Below are 20592 nucleotides of genomic sequence, written 5' to 3' on the forward strand. Positions count from 1 at the left end.
CTGGCATCCTTCTGAGGTTGCTAAAATGAGTACCCAGCTTGTTGGAGGCAGTTAGCTTACACATTGTAGACCGTGTAGGGAGTGCTTCAGTATGTACTTGCTATTGCTATATAAAATCCCAAGGACCAAGTGTACATAAATCCACAGCAATTTGGGCACAGGAAGTATTTTTACCTGAATATTATAGGTCCATTTATTTATGGACTCATTTATTCCAGCAGAGTAGAACTAAAGCATTACTTTTAAAAGAATAAGTTAAAATATAAGCATCAAAAATTTGGTTTCACTTCCAGCTCAACAAACTTGATAGGGAGAAGAACTCTACAGTGATCAGTAAGTAGATTTATTAACCCCCCCCCTTTGAATCTAAATTAGTCCCAAGACATTTTACAGTGCATTATACAATTCAGTACAAAGCTGTTAAATGATCTCTTTGATGGGTCACCCGAGAGAACTGCTCAGAGAAAATGTTATTAAAGCCTTTCTTGCTACTGTTCTTGCTAATGCTGTCCTCAGTGCCTATAACAAGTCTAAGAAAAATAGCTTCCTTCCAGAAAATGGAGCTCGTCACCCAGAGACTGAGATTCTTCTCTGGAGCCATATGTACTCCAAATGTATCTTCTTTTCCTCTGAAATAAGATCCTTTGGAAATTCTTGCATCACTCATCCTCATTGCAGAAGTGCTAATGGAAGATAATTTGTGGTCTGCTTTAGATCACCAACTTCAATGAAGGATAGGAAGTTTTCATGAAAACCTAAAAATTTGAATTACTGTATAATAGGCAAACTGAAGGATCAGATTTGCAAAGAGAGTTAAAGTGATTTATCATAATTTATTATCAGAACCCCTTCATTTTGTCTAGTCACAATGTTTGCATAATAGAGAGGCTCTGTATAAATTATTTCTGGAATGGTAACTGGAGTGGTAATTTAACATGTATAAATGAATAGTACAAGCTTGTTTATGTATATAATTACTGCCTTGAGCCATTGACAACTTTTATAATGAGCAAGGGCTGTTCACAGTTCATAAACTTATGAAGTTACCTATTTGAGGAATGGATGTGCCTTTTTTCTGATACTGATATGTTTGACTGTTTAAAAAATCACAAAAGTGCAATATGAAAATGTAAAATGCATAGTAGTTATAGTAAAACGCAAGGAGCAGCAGCAGCACTAAAAATGACTGAATATTGTATTGTTATAAACCCAACAGCTAACACATGAACACAACAAAAGCCAAATGTAGAGTTGACTTCACCAGGTACAGTAGCTAAAAGAGGGTATGAGGCAGAATTCTGGTGCATTAGTTCCACAAGTAGAATGCCACCAGAGAAAAAGCCTGTTTTCCATGGTCAACTCTGTTGGTTAGGCCCCAGTTTTAGTTCATATCCTAATGGCACCCTTGGTTTCAGCACAGGGATCTTTTAGGTACAGTGGTGCCTCGGGTTACGAAATTAATTCGTTCCGCCATTCCCTTCGTAACGTGAAAATTTCGTAACCCGAAATAGCTTTCCGTTAGCGCTGGAAGCCTATAGCATTTGAATTTCGCGCCGAAATGAATTTCGTAACCCGAAACAGTTTTTGCCAATCCAACTTTTTCGTATCCCGGAAATTTCGTAACCCGCGCATTTCGTATCCCGAGGTACCACTGTACTTATAAAATGAAAACACATGGAAACAAAATCATAATTCTAATATGGTAATAGTGAACCATCAGCATCTCAAGGAGAGAGTTCCAAAGTGTGGGGCCACCACTGAGCAAATTCTGTTTCTAGTACTTGCCAGGTCATTAATGGCTCTTGTTAGTGGGCCAGAGAGGAAGGCCTCTTAATACTGAACTTAATGCTTGGGCAAACTCATGGTCCCCTCTTTAAAGGCCAAAGCCAGCACTTTGAATTAGGCCCAAAAAGCAATAGACAGCCAATGTACCTGATGATTTGAGTATATCACAATTCAGTCAGCTAGCTCCAAATGTACTAACTGTCTTATCTGCACCACTTGGTTCCCAAACCTCCAGCAGTTGCAGCCGTACAGAGCTATTGTAGGCTATTAATCATAAGCATGTTTTCTGGGGAAAGTACCCATTCTCTTCAAGGAGTCTTAACCCCTAGGTAGATCAGCACAGAAGCGCACCCTTATCAATAACCATATTCATGCTAATGGGGCACACCTCATTCTAACAGCCACATGAATTATTCTTGAACCACATTCAAAGTACTTTATCTCAGGGCTCTAAAGAGAGGAACTTGTTTTGGGGGGAGGAGGGAGCAGAGTTCAGGAAAACTGTCATTGGCTAGCCCCGGGAAAGATCTCAGTACAAATAGTAGTCAATACTACTCATGTCAACAGCCCAGAATTAAAGGCCACTGGGATGATTATAGGATGTCACAAGTAGGAGACAGATAAATGGCATGAGTTAGAATTTTGAATACAGATTATGACCGATTGAATCTGTTTAGAAAATGTGAAGGTAGCATTTTATTTCAGAATGGGAGAAGGAGACCTCTGAAATTACAGACTGACTGAACTTGATTTTTTTAAAACAGAAGATGACAGAAAATGAGAGGGAAAATCGAGATATAAGAACAAAGTGTTTTTAATTAATTTAATTGGCATGAATTTTCCCTTTTCACAGGCTTACTAACTTGTCTTCCAGCACTGAATTTTTGTGATAACATGAAAGAATGTGGGTATATTGTTCTGGGCTAGGCTACTGATTAACTTTTAAGTGGGTATATGCCATCTTTATGGCTGATGAAAGAAAGGAAAAATGGATAATAATGCCAGGTATATGAAAGGCATGTATATTACATAAATTGATTTACAAATGAGCCCAATATTATAATCTCAGCTTGATCTGTAGAAAATGATCAATCTTAGATCAGCAAATGGAAAAGAATATAAAACTAACCATTTTCTCTATGGAAAATTAACATGTAATTCTGTTTCCATTGTTGTACTATGAAATCTGAAAATAAGATTATCTGCAGGTGATATTATGCTACTAGGCAGTCAAAGGCCTAAATATTTTTGCTAGTCCTGATTAAAGTAGACCACTACATCAGGGATTTAACTGTGTGTTGACACACCATTGAACAATAACTTTAATAGGTCTAACATGATGCCAGTAAAAAAGTGTATTGTCAGCTCCCCATTACACACACACAGGTCTGTGATTTTAACTTCTGTACAGCTGTCAGAAATTCAAGCGGCTGATTCCATATTATTCCTTGCTGTGGTAAGAAGAGTCTTGCAGAAAAAGAAAACAGCAGTTCTTGAGGAAAGGAGGAGAGCAAGTGTCCTTCAAAGAGACACAAAATGTTTGTTGAAATAGCAGTGAGTTGGTGAAATGGAAGAAATATCCTCATAGTTTGTTTCTTTATAAAGCAGTAAATAAACACTTGTGTGCATCCTTTACCAGTTTTTACCAACTAAAAAGCAAAAGTCCAAAGGTTCCTGTTCTACCTAGAAAATGATGGCTTGTGAGAAGGTTTACATAAATTGCTACTATTGATCGAAGCTGCCTTTTGTGAGATGGAGAGTGGAAAGGGAAGGACTTCAGTATTAGATGACACTGCCTGAGACATTATGGGTTAGACCCAGAATTAGTTCCCATTGGCAAATCGCGCCAAAAAGACGCTGGTTTTTACCGCTCCTTTTTGGGCTGAATCGATCAAATCCGCCGCCAGTGACAGGGAGATGACAGGGGCAGCTGGAATGGCCCCTGCCATCTCCCTGTCACCGGCCTCTCCTCCTTCCTCCTTTTTCCTCCTCCTCCCTCAGTCTTTCTCCCCACTACCACCCTTGGATCGCACAATCCAAGGGTGGCAGTGGCCCCAGAGGGACCCCATGGGTCCCCCCCTTCCCTCCGCTGGCCTACCTGGCTGGGTGCTGGTGGTCCGGCAGCAGTAGCAGGCATCTCCTCCGGTCCTCCTCCTCCTCCAGGCCAGACCTTTCTCCGCTGCCCAGCCTACTTCTCCGGGAGTTCTCTGGCAGAGGCCTGGGCAGAAAGAGAGAGGCAAGCAGGGAGGACACATGCATTTGTACCTCCACAGTGTGCGTAAGGAGGATTATTTTTTTAAGTGGGAATGAGCCCTTAGTTTGTTTTAGGTAACATGAAAAGCACAAAAGAATAACAGTGTCTTAAATGTTTTCATCAGTGTCTTATCAAAACCTCTGTTCATTAGAAGCTCTCAGCAAAAACACTTTGCTTTAAAAGAAATTTTAAAAGAAATTCGGATATCTCTAAAAGTGGAATTTCGTGTGAAAGCAATACCTTCCTTAATGCTCTTGTCTGACAGTAAAAGTATTGAAGCATGCAGGCACTACAGTACCATTAACTGTACAAATTTTGGAATAGCATTGAATCTTTACATAATGTACCTGGAGAAACAGTTTTACCTTTCCTTACAGGTGCATCAGTATAAACTTTAATGGCTTTTCCTTTATATCTGTCAACAATCACTTGGCTGTATGCCATGGTGCTATGTGCACACACTTATGCAGAGATTAATAAAATTACAGCTTTACCTGACTCTTCAGAACAAGGACCCATAAGGATGCATTCTGGAATAAAAACAGCTATTGTACATGAAATTGCTTGTTCCTTTTATCTCCGCCTAATTTATGATTGCTGGCAGTCTAATAAAATAAACAGCTTGAGCAAATTGAGAAATGAAAGTCTAAGAGTTTGTGATTGCCTTTTGAAAACCTAGCCTCTCACTATTTCTTTGTTTCTTTTTAAATAATTCTTTAGTGCAAGGACGTTCAGAGCAGCTTACCTTTCAAACACAAAATAATAAATGATTTTTAAAAATTTGAACCATTAGCCATCTCATTATATACCGTATATCCTGCCATTATTAAAGGCGCTCAAGATGACATCCTTGTTTGTTGTAATTTCCTCTTACATACTTTATTCTCACAACAAGCTTCTAAGGTACTTTAGACTATGGTGGTCATTGGGTCAAGTACATTCAGGAAGCTTGATTCTTGACTAGGTATTAAATCTGCTTGTCTCCACAGCTTTATAGGATAAGATTAAGTGATAATTGTTGGGTCACATATACCCAGTGAGCTTGGCTCTTCAGTAGGGGTTTAAAGCTGTGTGTCCTTGGTCTTTGTCTAGAATTGTAACTACTACACCAACCTGACTCTCAAAATATAACTTCTGAGTGAATACAAAGTTTTCAGCTGATGACTGAAGGACAACAAGGTTGATGCCAGAAAAGTATCCCTTGGGAGAGCATTCCACAGACAAGCCAACACAACAAAGAAGCCTTTATAATGTGGGAAAATGTGGTCTTTGCTATCATTGCAAATGTGTCCTGTTCATTCAACTGACTCAATTACTATTGCGTTTTATTTGGTGATTAAAAGGTAACCACCATCATAGGCCAAGATTCAGGGTCAGCAGCATTTGGACTTTGCTCCTCTTGCCACTACACTCGTGCCAAAACAACAAAACCCTGCTCTAGAGAGCTTCTGCTACATGTCACAGTGTCGGAATCATTGATCCCATGCTCACTCCTATGTGGAGCTGTAGGAGTAATGAAGGCTGCTGATGCTAGCTCATGCAGTGGGATATATTATCCAGTTCTATCCCTAAGATTTATTAGTGATTAAAGAATACCACCATAAATCACAAGTGGGAAGTGTGTGGCCCTTCAAGTATTGTTTGGATGGAGAAGCTGCAGTCTGAAAATGTCTGGTGGGCCACCTATTCCCTCACCTGCCATAAGTGATAAGCTTTAGTAGCATTCCCACAATTTTAGACTCGCTTTCTCAGAATGCTGTCAAGGAGTACAGCAAGCCAGTAAAAAATCATGGGCTGCTGGCTTTGGATTCTAAGTTCGATGTCTAGTTTCTTAGCTTCACAACTGCAGAATAAGCTGGTCAGTTACCACTATATACTGTATTTGCTGATTGTGTACTTGAAACTTTAGCCGATGTCAGCTCCAGGTGTGAGAATCCTTGGGCAGTGTGCCACTGCCATGCAGCATCACTGTTCCAAGCAGTACTGCATGCCTTTGCGGGGGCTGCCAGTTTAATATCCTACAGAGTCATAATTTGCAAGGGTGCATTGTGGGGAAAGTAGGCCTAGACACCTGGTGCTGACAAGCTTTTACGTTGCCCAGGAATTTTGGTAGCTGACACCAGCCCTACCTTCACTAGAAGATGACAAATAGAAATGCTGGTGGTCTTTTCTTGGCATGAGGAACAGAAGGGAAGAGCTGTGGGTCAAATTTTTGTATGTTAGGCGGGCTGCTACAGATTAGGAACAGCATAACAAGTAGTGACGAGGAGCTAAGGTTTGTACTGTATTGCACATCATAGAATTGTGGCCTACGGCCAGGAATCTGCTAGCGTTAGGATATTTTTTCAGAAATGCTGCTTCCTTCTGCAATGGTAGAATAGCGAGTACCAAACCATCATACAGTCTCTCCTTGAAAACAGGACACAGTGACACAGCACAAATTATTGTCTCTGCAAGACCTGACTTGATTTCTAGCTCAGTCTAGTGTAAAGGTGTAGGGCTGGGTGGGAGTGAGGATAAGGAAATTGAGAATAAGCAGCATTGTTGCATTGACTTGCCATAAATCTGGCATTGTACTTGTGTAGTGAGGGGAGAATATCTTGCCTAATGTACTAAGTCATGTGATCTCCTGAAAGTGCTCCCGTACAAAGAAAGAAATAACTCAAATTCAAACTTCAAAATGTAAAAGGACTGTAATGCAAATATGACTTGTGACTGGGAGAGGGAGGAGTGCGATTTACAGCTGTGCCACTCCTAGTTGGCTCCTTCCTTGTGATCAAGAGGCATCTATTTGGAAATCTGTTTTCTGGCAGTTTGAAATAGTTTTCCTTACTGCCACCTCAAGAAGGTGCAGCACTTCCTCCCTTCCCCTTTTTTAAGTTTTAAGGCGAGGGCCACTCTCTTCCAGAGTGTTGGAAGTTAGGAACATTTAGTGCTTGATTTTCAGTCAACCAGAGGGCAAAGAGGGGTATTCTAACTTAAATGTCTTGAACACAAGACCAGGCACGTTCAACTGAAACAAAAGAAACTTGGCACTGTACAAAATGGTATGTATTTTCCCACAGAAGATTAATCATGTCCGAGCACCTGAAGCATTTTTCAGATGTCAAAAAGCTGAGAGCGAGAAACAGAAGTAAAGCTAGCAAAAACTCTTCTTCTTAAGACTTTTGGGTAAAATTTATTCTACCTTGTATCTTTTGTGAAGATGAAGTGAGGTTTCTTTGAGAAGGCAAGGTCAATTTGTTCTCTGCATTGGACGTAACTGGTCACTGAGAGACTGTCACTTCCTTGGAAGCTGGCCACTACAAGAAGTCTTGCTTGGAGGACTTGACCTTTCCCTGTAGCATGTGGTTTTTGCAACTGTCTTTCTACTCTAAATTATTCCTTGAAACATGCAGGCACATTTGACCTGGAACATTGTATCTTTATCTCAGTCAAGGCAGCTATAATTTAATGTAGGTTAATATACTTAAGACTAGGTCAACTGTTTTCTGACCCAGTTTCAAAAAACAAATCAAGGCACTACTTTTTAGATTGTATGCCATTGGCAGGTTTTATTTTTATTGATTTGATCATTTGTATGTACAGCGCTGTGTACATTTACAGCGCTTTAGAAATAAACTATAACAATAATGATAATGATAATGATACAACATCAGTATTCAAAATGGGGAAAGAACATCAGAAGCCTAAGACTGGGGAAAGGGAGGGTTACTAGACCATATCTACCTAATGGACCACCAACTAACATCTGCTTGTTTAAGTGGCTGGTGGTTGAATGGAACACCCCCCCCCCCCTTTATGAGAAAATTTTGCCATAAAATACTATTGTTTCTTCCCAGTAATTTATCACCAAAAAAGTATTTTGGAAGACTGATCTCAATGTATAATTGTCAAATAATTTTCAGTCCTTGCTTCACATATTCAAAAGGAGGAAAACAGTTTAACTTACCACATTGTGTTAACAAAAAGGCTAATTTTTAAAGACACTAATCATAAAACACAATAGAATGGCTAAAGTCATGGTATATGATAGAACATCTCTATCTTCCCCTCTGGTCTTGTGGTCATGATTCATCAGTGTCCAACCAGAACTTACACAGGTAGGGATAAGGAAATGTTCTTGCCCACAAAAGCTCTGGATTTTGGAGCCCAAGATACCTCCTGAGATTACCAAAGTTGTTATCTTCTCGGCATCCGCACACCTTCCTGAAATGCTTGCTTTGCTGAAATCCTATTAAACTAGAAGCCCTACACATTTTATTTTGAGCTAAAATCTGAACATTAGAGCCCATGGCTTTAGCCAGAGAACCTTGACAGATTATTTTTTTTCGAAAGGCCCTGCAAACCTTTATTTTCAGTCCTACTTTGAGATCCTTTGCTGAAATGTTTTTCTTGAGGTACTCTAGCTTACCTTTTGGAAATACCTTCCCTGCACATTGGCAGCCCCCTCCTTTGATACTGTTTCCTTGTTGGGATGTATCTGCAACTAAGAAAGTTTATTTCCATTTTAGTCAGAATACATAACCATTTGAAGCAGACCTTTCCTTTGTATCCCAATGGAAAGAATGTTGGTGATGCTTACTTAGGTTGCTTAATTTATAGCTTTTATTTTCTGACCCAGACCTGGTCCCAGCCTTGTCTTGCCAAAGTCATTCAAAAGAGCTTGGCAGGACAATTAATGTCCAATGCTGAATACTCATGTAAGACAGAAAGATACATTAGTCATATTGCCATGTGGGAGATAACATGCTTAGAAGTAGCTTTTCCAGATTTACATCTTGGAGAGTTTAAACCCAGTTCCTGCAAACGAAGAGAAATAAGGGTTTTTTTGTTTTGTTTTGTTTTGGTGGGGCCTTGCTTTCTGTAGTGAACATACAAAGTGGAGAAGCAGCCTTGACATCTTTCAATAAAATTCCTTGAGAACTGGCAGTCTTAAGTGCAATTTTTCTAGGACCAAATTGCCTGGATGTACCAAAGATCTCCAGTATATGTACATTGTCAGAATCTATACATATGTCTTGAATACAGAACCGGCAACCCCATCTACTCATTCGGTGCCTCATGGCAACTGCAATTTGGCTAGAAGAATTCAGGGTGGTTTGTGACAAGCAATGGCAGCACCATTACTTTGTTCAACATGATGCAATTCCATGATGCTAAGTAAAAGTGGACCACCTCCACACTGCAATTCACTGCCAGGCTCCTGGTGTCCCTGGCTTGGTGGTATACAGGTTTGGTGAAGCAAAGATACAGTGATGTGCAAGGGAACTCAAACTCCTCTGTATCAGTATGGCAGGAGGGAAATGCTCCTACCGGTCTGCTTTCATTGTGTTCAGTGCCATAATTGCTGAAGGAGGGAATAGCAGTTACCTGCTTGGACGGTGGGTGTAGATTAGATGGTACAGCTGGCCAGGAAAGTCTGAGTTTATCCTATAAAATGGCTCCTGTATTTAGCCTTTTTTCCCTTCGTCTGAGCAGTTGGTTGCTAGACAGAGCTGCCTTCTTATAGATGTGGTGGTGGCAATGGTAATGATGATGGCTATGGGAGGAAACAAACTGGCAACCTTCCAAGTTTGTTTGTCGTTTGTTTGGTGCAATTGTCATCCCCACTAGTTTGCACCGCTTTAAAATGCAAGTCTGTGCATCATAAATGACATAAGCAGCTCCCTCCCGGACCCCTGCCATGCCTGGATTGCCCAATCCAAGCGTGGCAGGGGACCCCCAGGGGTCCCTCCCACCTTTAGATCACCCAAGGTTTTTTTAAAGAAAAAATTAAATTGATTGCATATTCACTTGATTGCTTTTGCAACTATTTGCCTTAGCAGGTAGTTGTAAAATCAAGTACTGTAGTTGCAAAATTGGTGTGGCATTTGGCCTCTTAAGATGCGTGTGTCATTTAAACAGCATGCCTCCAAAGTGACCCGAAGCAGCTTTATTTTGGGCTGTCTGGCCCTTTGTGTAACATGCAGCAGCTCCACTGCTGGCAGAAACATATAGGAACTATAATTCTGGTCTTATAGGAATTGCACTGGCCACCAGTATGCGTCTTATCCAAACGCTTGGTGTTGACGACAACATTTAGATGGCTCAGGACCTTGAAACTTCAAGGAGCATCTCTCTTTATGTATACACCTGATCAAGGGGATAGAGGCCTGCTAATGGGGGAATTACATTGAAGACATTCTGTTGTGGCACCCCAGTTGTGGAATCCACTTCGCTTAGAAGCCCAGTTGGCATCAAAACTGGTCATTCTGGCAACAAGTAAAACCAAGCCTTTCCACATGCCTCTGAAGCCTAACCGATTTCATCCAAACCGGCACATGTGCATGGTTTTCGCTTATACGATTCTAACTAATTATCAACTGTTTTGTTTTAATTTGTGAAATTAGACTCATAGAGTTGGAAGAGACCACAAGGGCCATTCAGTCCAACCCCCCTGCCATGCAGGCAATCTCAATCAAAGCATCCGCGACAGAAGGCCATCCAGCCTCTGTTTAAAGACCTCCAAGGAAGGAGACTCCACTACAGCCAAGGGAGTGTGTTCCACTGTCAAACAGCCCTTACTGTCAGGAAGGTCCTCCTAATGTTGAGGTGGAAGCTCTTTTCCTGTAGGTGGCATCCATTGTTCCAGGTCCTGTTCTCTGGAGCAGCAGAAAATAAGCTTGTTTGATATGCTTTTAGTCTGTTTAAAATGTTCTTACTATTGTTATTATTCATAACTATTAAAATAATTCTCATTGTTTTAAACTGTTTGGATTGATTTTATTGCACACACTGCCTATAGATGCCTGGATATAGGGTGAAATATAAATATTTAAACAAAACAAATTAATTTCATGGGGAAACAAGTATAATTTGTATACCATCCTTTACAGGCGTAAACATTATGCCACACTGTTGTGTGAATGTGGAAAAGTATGTTCACAACACAATGGTTATTCATGCTTCTTTGTTGTTATGAGCTTTGAAGTAATTTCTAACTTATTGTGATACTGAGATGAATTTCTTACAGGACTTTCTTGGCAAGATTTGTTCAGAGGTTTGCCTTTTCCTTTTTCTGAGGCTGAGAAAGTGTGGCTTGACCAAAGTTACTCGGTGGATTTCCATGATTGAACAGGGATTTGAAACTTGGTATCCAGAGTCACTAGTGCATTGCTTAAACCACTACACCATGCTTGCTCTTCATGCTTCTACTGGGTTTAAGGTAAGAGTGTCAAGCCTTACTGGTAAATACTAATACTGAACAGATTTCTATCCTTGAAAAAACGAACTAACGAGAGTTGCTATGCTTTTGCAAATGAAACAAAAGCATTCTTATATACCCAGTGTCAGGTAAATAAAAACAAACTCAGTGTTAGGGAGTAAGACCGGCACTTGTGTAAATGAATAAACAAACACATCTGGGCTAAGATAAACCTGGTAGCTGAGTAGGATGGATATACTGTACTGGTGACACTTAAAAGCAGACCCACTAAATCAAGTGGGACTTTAGATAGATAGATAGATAGATAGATAGATAGATAGATAGATAGATAGATAGGGCCATTTATTATTCCAGTTATTCCAGCAAGCATAACTGTTTGTGCTCACCCTGAAGGCTGGATGGATGAGAGAGTAGATGACGGGGAGGCAGTGCTTCCAGGGCAGATTACACTCTGGCCTTTCACTAGAGCAGTGGTTCCCAACCTTTCTAATGCCGTGACCCTTTAATACAGTTCCTCATGTTGTGGTGACCCCCCACCATAAAATTATTTTTATGGCTACTTCATAACTTTAATTTTGCTACTGTTATGAATCGTATTTTCATTGTTACAAATTGAACATAAGTATAGTTATTAATCGCAAAAACTGCCTCAGAGGATGGCAATGGCAAAGCTCCTCTGAAGAAACCTGTCCAGAAAGCCCCAGGATAGCTTTGCCTTGAGCCTTGGGCATGAAGCCACACTCTCTCAACCTCAGACGATGGCAATGGCCAGCCCCCTCTGAAGAAACCTGTCCAGAAAGCCCCAGGATAGGTTTGCCTTGAGCCTTGGAAAAGGAGCCACACTCTCTCAGCCTCAGAGGATGGCAATGGCAAAGCTCCTCTGGAGAAACCTGACCAGAAAGCCCCATCATAGAAGGGCAGAGGGGTAGTGGTTCAAAGTGAAACTGAAACTCTTTCGCTGTGCTGCTGTCTCTCTTCCTTTTTGCAGAGCTCTATGTTCCTGAGAGAGGCAGGAAAGGGGACTCTGTGGGCAGAGCTAAGCAACTGAGGAGGGGCCTGGAGGTGGCTGCTGCTTTAATGGGCCTCTGAGGGGGGTCCTTGGTGACCCCTAGGAAATTGTAATTCGACTCCCAAAGGGGTCCCGACCCCCAGGTTGGGAACCTCTGCACTAGAGGATGGCTCCCTTTTAAATACTGTAATGAGTTAAAAGTACAGTACTTACATTGACCCATGGATAAGTCGACTCAGGTTTTTAGGGTCAGTTTTTTTACTAAAATTTCTGGACTTACACATGAGTGTGTGTGTGTGTGTGTGTGTATATATATATATATATATCATGAAGCTTGGCTCCACCAATAGAAAACATGACTATATATATATGATGTTTAACACAATCAATAATATGATTTTCTGCATTTGTGTATCAAAATAAACGGGACTCCAGTGCATGCGGTATTTGCCTTATCTGCCAAGGGCAGACTCTGTGTGTGTGTATGTGTGCATATATATATGTATGTATAACTCCAAAAAACATGCCTTTCTTCATATATATATATATATATATATATATAATTGAACTCAATCAATAAACTATGATTTTCTGCATCTGTGTGTGTGTGTATACATATATATATATATATATGTAATGTACTGTATAGCTCCAAAAGCATGCCTTTCTTCATGTATATGTTTAACTCAATCAATAAACGATGATTTTCTGCATTCGTGTGTGTGTATATGTATAGAATCATAGAATCATAGAGTTGGAAGAGACCACTAGGGCCATCCAGTCCAACCCCCTGCCATACACATATACATACATATATGATATTTAACTCCGTCAATAAGCAACATGACTTTCTATATATATATATATATACACACACTATCTCTCCTTTCAGTACACTCTCCTTAACTCCGCCCTCCCTTAAAGGTGGGCCAAAAAAAGGCCCTCCTCCTCCATCCGGGTCCCTTGCTGTTGCCTTCCTTCTTGTCTCATTGCCTCCCTCAGTCCGCCATTTCCTGCCCCCTTTCCCCTTCTGACTCCGCCCCTTCATACTCTGACAAGCCCCGCCCCTTTCCCTGCTCAGCTGATTGTCGGAGGCGGTACTGCAGCAGCAGCAGCAACAGAGCCATCCGCGACAAGCCGCCGCCGTCTCGCGCCACACACCTCCGTCAATCACACACAAAAACCCAACCCCTCCTCTCTACTTACGCGCAGGCGCATTACTAACAACAAACCTCAGCTCGGCTTCTAAGCTCGAGCGCAGGCGCGCATCCATCCCAGCGACGGGGCTCGCGACCTTCTCCCTCCTCTTTCGTCACTTCCATCCTTTTCTCGCGAGAGTTCCGTCTGGTTCCCCCCTCAGTCAGCCGAGGCTGCTGTCACTCCGGTTTAGGGCTGCCTTGTGTCAACACCTCCCTCCCTTTCCTCCTCGGAAAAAGCCCTTTTTCTCTCTCCCTCAATCGACGAGGCCCGCAATGTCCGGGCAGCAGCAGCAACAGCAGCAGCAGCAGCAGCCGCTACCGGCGACGACGACAGCGGTGGCGGCTCCTCCTCAAGCGTCCCCCTCCCCGGCCGCGCTCCTGCTTCACCCTCCGCCGCCTCCTCCTCCTCCTCCCCCTCCGCCGGCCTCCGCCGCCCCTCCGCCGCCTCCTCCTCCTCCGCCAGCCGTAGTGGCAGCAGCGGCGGCGGCGGCGGCGGCAACAACAGCAACCGCCTCTTCTTCCTCCTCCTCCGGGTCTGGGCCGATGCCTGGCGGAAGCAGCAGCAGCAGCAGCAGCGCCCCGTCTCCCTTCCCTCACAGCGGCGGCGGAGACCCGGCCCTGAACGAGCAAGAGAAGGAGCTCAAGCGCCGCCTGAAGCGCCTCTACCCGGCGGTGGACGAGCAGGAGACGCCGCTGCCTCGCTCCTGGAGCCCCAAGGACAAGTTCAGCTACATCGGCCTCTCGCAGAACAACCTCCGCGTCCACTACAAAGGTGGGCAGCCCCGGAGGAGGGAGAGACCACGGCCCGGTTGGGAACGCATTTGACTCTTTGTCTGGCTCTCTGCTATGGAATTCTGGGAGATGGAGTTTGTTGTGGGGCCCAGAGCGGAGCAACAAACTCCAAGTCCCAGAATTCCATAGCAGAGAGCCAGACAAAGAGTTAAAGCGGCGCCAAAGCAGAACAACAGGAAGTCGCTCTCATTGGGTCTCCTGCCCAATTTGGGAAACCCAAGTGGCGACAATAATCCGGCTCCAGCCCTCCTCCTCCTCCTCCTCCTCCTCCCTCTCGGGCCTGTTGTTCTTCTCCGCAGCAGCCATGATCATTAGGCGATGATGATGGCTTGGCTTTGGGCGGAGGAGAGGTGGGTCCCTTCCCGCCGCCCTCCTCCTCCTCCAGGGTCAGGGCAGGAGAGAGGCCGCCCTCCCGCCGCGTGACGTGTCCATTAAAAATAACCAGCCAGGGCAAGGGATGCCTGTCTCTTGAGCAAGAGAGCAAAGGTCAGATGGAGGCGCAGAGACCAATGTAAAAGGGGGAAGGTTAGAGGATCCTGGTTTGTTGCCAGGGATTAATGGCCCAGGGAATTCTGGGAACTGTAGTTTTGTGGGACGTTGAGCCCTCTGCTATCATACTGTTCCCAGCGTTCCCTGGCACTGAGCCAGGGCAGTTACAGCAGCCTCAGACTGGTTTATTTCTGCAGTGTCTTCTGGACCTATATCTATATTGATCTTAATGTAGTTTATCTATATTTATCTATATCCTTATTTATCTGTGTTATCTATACGTTTACATTCTATATCTTAATATATCAAAATATCAGGCCTTAAGGACAGAGAGAGTAAATTTCATATGGAAACGTTTCTTGCCTCGGTTGTTATTGGCCTCCTGTATATCTGGCAGAAATGACATGTAAAAATAGAATATTGTTAAATAAAGAAAAATAAGAGGCATCAGCTACTAAGAGTTTCTCCTACAACTATGATATTAAGGCCCAAAGAATACAAATGAATGCAAACCTGGAAAGCACTCATCTATTGTTATGGATCCAGATCCTCTGCTGGGTTGGTTATGAAAGGCAGGCTTTGCTAAGATTGTAGATGAATACAGAAGAGGGTGGGAGACAGGGCCAGTGTGTTGTTGTTGTTGTTGTTGTTGTTGTTGTCCAGAGTATAAAGTGGTGAAATTCAAGTCAGGTTTTGATAAATATGAGGCCTTTGTTCAAAGTGTAGGTGAATGATAGCAGCATATTACAGTTGGCTTCTGTTCAAAGAGAAGAGTTCCTGGGCTCCAGCATCTGTTCAGTACAAAATATTAAATACTGATTTGAATGTTTGGTTTGGTGTAGACTCACAAAATCTGGGTATGTGCTGCACTACTGAGGTTCTAGGGGCCAATGCTGAAATAGAAAGTGTCAGCTCCCAGGGTGAGCACATACAATCTTGGATAACTAGGAAATGTTAACATGTTTGAAGGCCTGTTCTTCAAATGGAGATTTGGGATTTTTTGTTTGTTTGTTTAAGTGCAGTGTATTGACTAGAAATGCTGTATGAAAGAACATGAATTGATGGGTCCACATGTAATGCTAAGCCTAGTGTTATGAGTGAGCCTCCCCTGGTCTCCCACAGGTTTGTGTGTCCCCTGTTCTTTCACAACTTCCATGGGAAGAGGTTCAGAAGTCTTTGCTTCCAGTTAAAACTTGTCTTGTTGTCCAAACTCTGATTAATTTTAGCAGTGGTTACCGGTATCCGAACCAGGCTTGAACCAGAGTTCATGAAGCTGCCCTGGTTTTACTAACCATTGTTAAGATATTAACTGCAGTTTAAGATTTGGACAGCATGCTATACTGTGGTTGTTTTAAAATAGAACTGGAAGTCTCCAGTCTCCATCTTGTGGCTTGGCAGATGAGGAGAAGGAGAAGCAAGCAAGCCAAGAAGGAGAGTGATCATTCCTGTAATGCCAAACCATAGTTTACAGTGTAAAAACTAACAGGAAGTCCACCTTAATGGCTGCTTTCAGATGTTTAGCATTACATCTGAATGCAGCCATTAACTTGAACTTTCAGGTTGGTTCTGTCTTTTGTTTTTGTTAACATGCTCATAGTTGAGGTACCTTTTTTTTAACTTCCTGAGGTATGTCATTAACTGTGGCTTATGTTTTGGCCATAATTTCCAGTTGTCTCATAATTTTCTCTTCTGTATTTTGTTTTGCTTTGTGTTCTGTTTTCTGTGATTTTTTGTTAACAAGTAAAAAATAGCATACTTGTGGCTTGGCATAATCTAAAAGTATATTTAGTGGGTTCTGTTTTTCCTTTCTGCTGCAATGTTCAAAAATAGCAGTGTTAAACACTTTCTTCAGAGGACTTGCAGTGAGCTATGACCACACCTGTGGAAGGAAAAAGCTATGTGACTCCTTTCTCATACACTGCACTGACAGTTGTTGTTGTTCAGAAAATACACTTAGTTAATAGAGAATATGGAGGGGAAAGTACAGAAGACTTTGTTTAGGTAAAGTTTCTTCTTCTGAAATGAATGCCAGTGAAGAAATGTATCTAAAGAGACATAGGGCTGGTACAGACCGGCACTAAAAGCCGCCTTCTGGGTGGCTGTGGGCAGCTTGAGGGTGTGGCAGGCACATGCCACACAGCCCCATGATGCCCTGAAGGTGCCCAGAGTGGCTTCCAGGTGTCTTGGGGCATTGCAGTTGCACTCTCTAAAGGCTGAAAATGGAGTGGTTAAAAACCATTCCTTTTTTGGCTGGCGTCATGGGGTTTGGGGCTATGGCATACAGCTGCCACCACTCCACCTAGGCTGTCTTTCTGTCTTTTTCTCCCTATAGTGATAATGAAGGGGATATTTTGGTGCATTTTACTCAGACTGAATAGGAAAAGGATATCTTTCTGTTTCTGCTGTGAGGGGTGGTCAAATTTCAGGGGGAAAGAGCAGAGAAGGGGTTTTTTTCCATGCAGGGCTTCCTTATTTAGGTAGTAGCATCACTGCATAAGGTGCAACACTGTACAGTTCCAAATATTATTAAAAAGAAGAAGATAAAAGACACTTGGACACTTGGAAAATTGATAATCAGATCTAAAGGCTACAGAATTACAAAGTGAAAGAGAAGCTGGGGGTGAGAATAAAGTTCTTTAATATACTGAAATTTCCGTATGTTTAGTGTTTGTTATTCTTTGGAAGCCAACTGTATCAACAGCTTAACAAATTTATTTATTTTGAAACAGTTTAAGGACAAATACTCCTTGTTGAATCCATTCAAGCTCAGTATTTTCCCATAATGAGCCAACTAGATCATTATATGAATTAAGTTGTAATAAACCAGTAATATAATTTACTCTTCCTTGTTTATAAATCAGATGTACTATAGATATTTGTGTATAAGTTGACCCTATGTATAAGTCGGGGGGGGAGGTTTAGGGCCAAAATTAAGGATTTTGACATGACTCTTGGATAAGTCAAGGGTAAAACTTAGGGGCATGTAACAAATTATGCAGCAGAGGAAAATGATATTGAAGAACTCACAAAATTCTGGCAAGCATAACTGCTAAAAGCTTGATGGATGAGAAGTGAACTATGGTGAATGGTTGCCCTGCGATTTGTGGGGGAAGCGACCAGCCACAGATGGGGTTAAAAAAATGTGCATATATCAAAAAGGATCTAAAGGCAAGAGTTAAGGTATAGTACTGTATTAACTCTTATCTTGGCGCTCCTCTGAGGGGAAGTGCCAAAGACCTGCTGCCATTTTTCTGACCAAGCATTCAAAAAGGCCAGAAGTGGCACCACAGGAGAGAGAGTAGAGGGAGTTGGTGCTTCTTTTCAGTTCTCCCAGGACAGACTGTTCTTACTTTTCACCACTGTACTCAGAGAAGGGAAAGGTTCATTTTTGATTAAAACAAAAATTAAGGTCCAGTACTTACATTGACTGTGGATAGGTCAACCCAGGTTTTGGGGTTGATTTTTTGACAAAAATTCCTAGACTTACCCATGAGTATATACAGTAAATTGGCTTAGAAAACTGAATTGAAAAAACTTGCTTTTTCTTATAGTACTGGTGATAATTACAGTATTCCCTTTCCCCAGAATTGGGCATCAAGGCTTCTTACTTATCAGATACAGTACTGTATAGATAATGTGTTCTATTATTTGAAAATTTTAAGAAAGTACACCTGAGAACTTTCTTAAGGCTTGCTTTCTTTTGAAGGATCCTGCGTGAAAATCCATTTTGATACATTGACACCAGGTTAAGGGAGTTGAAAGGCCATTCTGATTTAGGTAGTTTGTCCCCCAAATTCCATTTGACCAGATGTTCAATCTGACAAACATTCTGTAGTAACTATTGGTATTGGCCCTTGGTTGTATAAACATATTTCAGATCCTGTTGATGTACCCAGCATGTAGCAACCTAACCAACTCCCTGACTGAGCTTGTGGCAACAACTCCAGTCTTTTGGTACTGATTCACCATTCACATTAAGGCTGTTTTGTTAAAAATACTATTACCACCCCAACAAATTTGTAGGAATCACACTTTACATTTGGTTTGCTATTCTAAATGTATGAATTCGTTGGGGCAAACATGTACTTTCTCCTTTGTCATGGACAGATCCTGTCTGAGGAGTGTGGTTTTGTAGCCTTAGTAGGTGGTGGAGCATGTTAAATGGTTCATCTCCAGAATTTACTGGAATCTGCCTTTTGGGCTTTTCTGACCGAATAGGAAGCTATTGTCAATTCTCTGCTTGATTTAAAACAAAAATAACAACATTGAACTGGCATTGGTGGTTGGTATGTTCACTCCTGTATCGATAATTACTCCCCGACAGTAGTTATGAAGGCAGCTTATGGCTTTCAGAGGAGTTTCTGATGGTGAAAGTCTTGAGATAACAAAAGTATTGGTACCAGTAATCTTCCTTTCCCCTTGGCACTCCTCCTTCTTTTCTGTTTGTTTTAGCCTAAGGGCAGGGGCTGTTTCCACACAGAGTTAACAATTACATTGCAAAATGTTTTGCTTCCATTAGCTTCTCCCCTTTTGTGTCTGGGAGGAGAAATAAATCAAATTTCTTTCCTGCTTTAATTGATTCCTGGGTTGTTCACATGTGTGAACTAAGAAACTAAACTCTAGTTTGTTTACTGGTTCACCGGTAATAATTAATGTCTTTAACAATTTCATGATGTTAATTTTAAATCATGATTTGTCCCAAAAGCTGGCCAATGAAAAATATAATCATAATTGTCACCTTTTTCTTCTGAGATTTATTAAACCTTGTACAGTATTTGTTAATTTGTTGAGTCCTGATTAGAAACATAAAATGAATTTTATAATATAGAAAGAGGATTGCTAAGCAACTCAGAATACATATGTTGCATATTTTAACTTTTGAAGTTTTTTGCAGTGGATTTGATCTTTATATCTAGTGTGGTGCCATTAATGCAATAAAATATGTTAAGTAATATTTATACTAAATATTGTATTCTGAACTATATTTTAATATATTTTTCAGGCCATGGAAAAACTCCTAAAGATGCTGCTTCTGTTCGAGCCACACATCCCATACCTGCTGCTTGTGGAATATACTATTTTGAAGTTAAAATTGTCAGTAAAGGAAGAGATGGGTAAGATTTTAGTGCATTTTTGTTTAAAATGTAGTTTAATTGATACAAACTTTCTACCAAAATAACTTCTGTGAAGTTCCCCTTCATAGTGAGATCCATATTCTAGAGTCCATAGTGTTTGATATACTATATGTTATACTATTTAAGCTTTATAGAAATAGAAAATAATAGAAAGAGGAGAGATTTAACTGCAAATCGAGTGTTCTCGATTTAAAGGTTTAGTCCAAATTATTAGATTGAAATCTGTAACTAACGGTGTATCTTTAATTCCTGGAGATTCCTGAGAAATCAAGCATTTTCTCTCACCAACCTGATTTCACTGCAAACAGTAATAGAATTCCCTGTGTTGCACATATAAAAAAGGATAGTTGAACCTCAGCTAGGTTTTCATAAATAAAAGCATATTTCCTGAACATTTTTTTGATAGTTCTCAGTTCAATAAGCTGAGTTTGCTATTCTTAGGTTTTGATTTTCTGTAATATCTTTCTAGTAAATTCAAAAGTTAGTGATCCTTTTAGATGGTGCACTACATTCTATAATTTCCATATTATTATTTCTGTGATTAGAGTTGATGTGTATGAGTTTGCATTCCTGCTGCATACCTGACATGACAAATTATTGTTCAGGATACAAGTTGGCCATGACTTGCCCTGACTCCTAGTGGCCTGTTTTGGTACATTAGCCCTTTTTGAAGACTTCTCTGACAACTCTTTAAAAAGACCTACACCAGTGTTTGGAAAGTA

The 20592-nt window shown here is 41.4% G+C and overlaps 2 protein-coding genes across 9 annotated transcripts in view; one reads left to right on the forward strand and one right to left on the reverse strand.

Moving 5' to 3' along the window:
• Window positions 1-266: 266 nt before the first annotated feature.
• On the reverse strand, window positions 267-13622 carry LOC121928691. Of its 4 annotated transcripts, none has more exons than XM_042463760.1 (4): window positions 13488-13622; window positions 8454-8528; window positions 3884-4003; window positions 267-683 (listed from the first exon to the last, which is right to left on the reverse strand). In XM_042463760.1, exons 1-4 carry the CDS (start codon window positions 13526-13528, stop codon window positions 407-409), a joined length of 513 nt encoding a protein of 170 aa, XP_042319694.1. In that variant the 5' UTR covers window positions 13529-13622; the 3' UTR covers window positions 267-406. The 4 variants fall into 4 exon arrangements, 3 of the variants coding, with proteins under 3 accessions (XP_042319694.1, XP_042319697.1, XP_042319695.1); XM_042463763.1 differs by lacking the exon at window positions 267-683 and adding an exon at window positions 2264-3304; XM_042463761.1 differs by lacking the exon at window positions 267-683 and adding an exon at window positions 2264-3304 and having other exon boundaries at window positions 3884-4050; window positions 13488-13616.
• Window positions 13573-20592, forward strand: part of RANBP9 (RAN binding protein 9) — a 39726-nt gene continuing 32706 nt past the window's right edge. For 4 of the 5 annotated variants that reach the window (XM_042463755.1, XM_042463754.1, XM_042463753.1 and 1 more), the window contains exons 1-2: window positions 13573-14226; window positions 19738-19849. In XM_042463755.1, coding sequence (XP_042319689.1) covers window positions 13728-14226; window positions 19738-19849 — 611 coding nt within the window. In that variant the 5' untranslated portion in view covers window positions 13573-13727. The remainder of the gene's footprint in view (window positions 14227-19737; window positions 19850-20592) is intronic. The other variant, XM_042463756.1, reaches the window with a different exon arrangement.

The sequence above is a fragment of the Sceloporus undulatus genome, chromosome 4 (assembly GCF_019175285.1).
Source record: "Sceloporus undulatus isolate JIND9_A2432 ecotype Alabama chromosome 4, SceUnd_v1.1, whole genome shotgun sequence".
In the NCBI taxonomy this organism is placed as follows: domain Eukaryota; kingdom Metazoa; phylum Chordata; class Lepidosauria; order Squamata; family Phrynosomatidae; genus Sceloporus; species Sceloporus undulatus.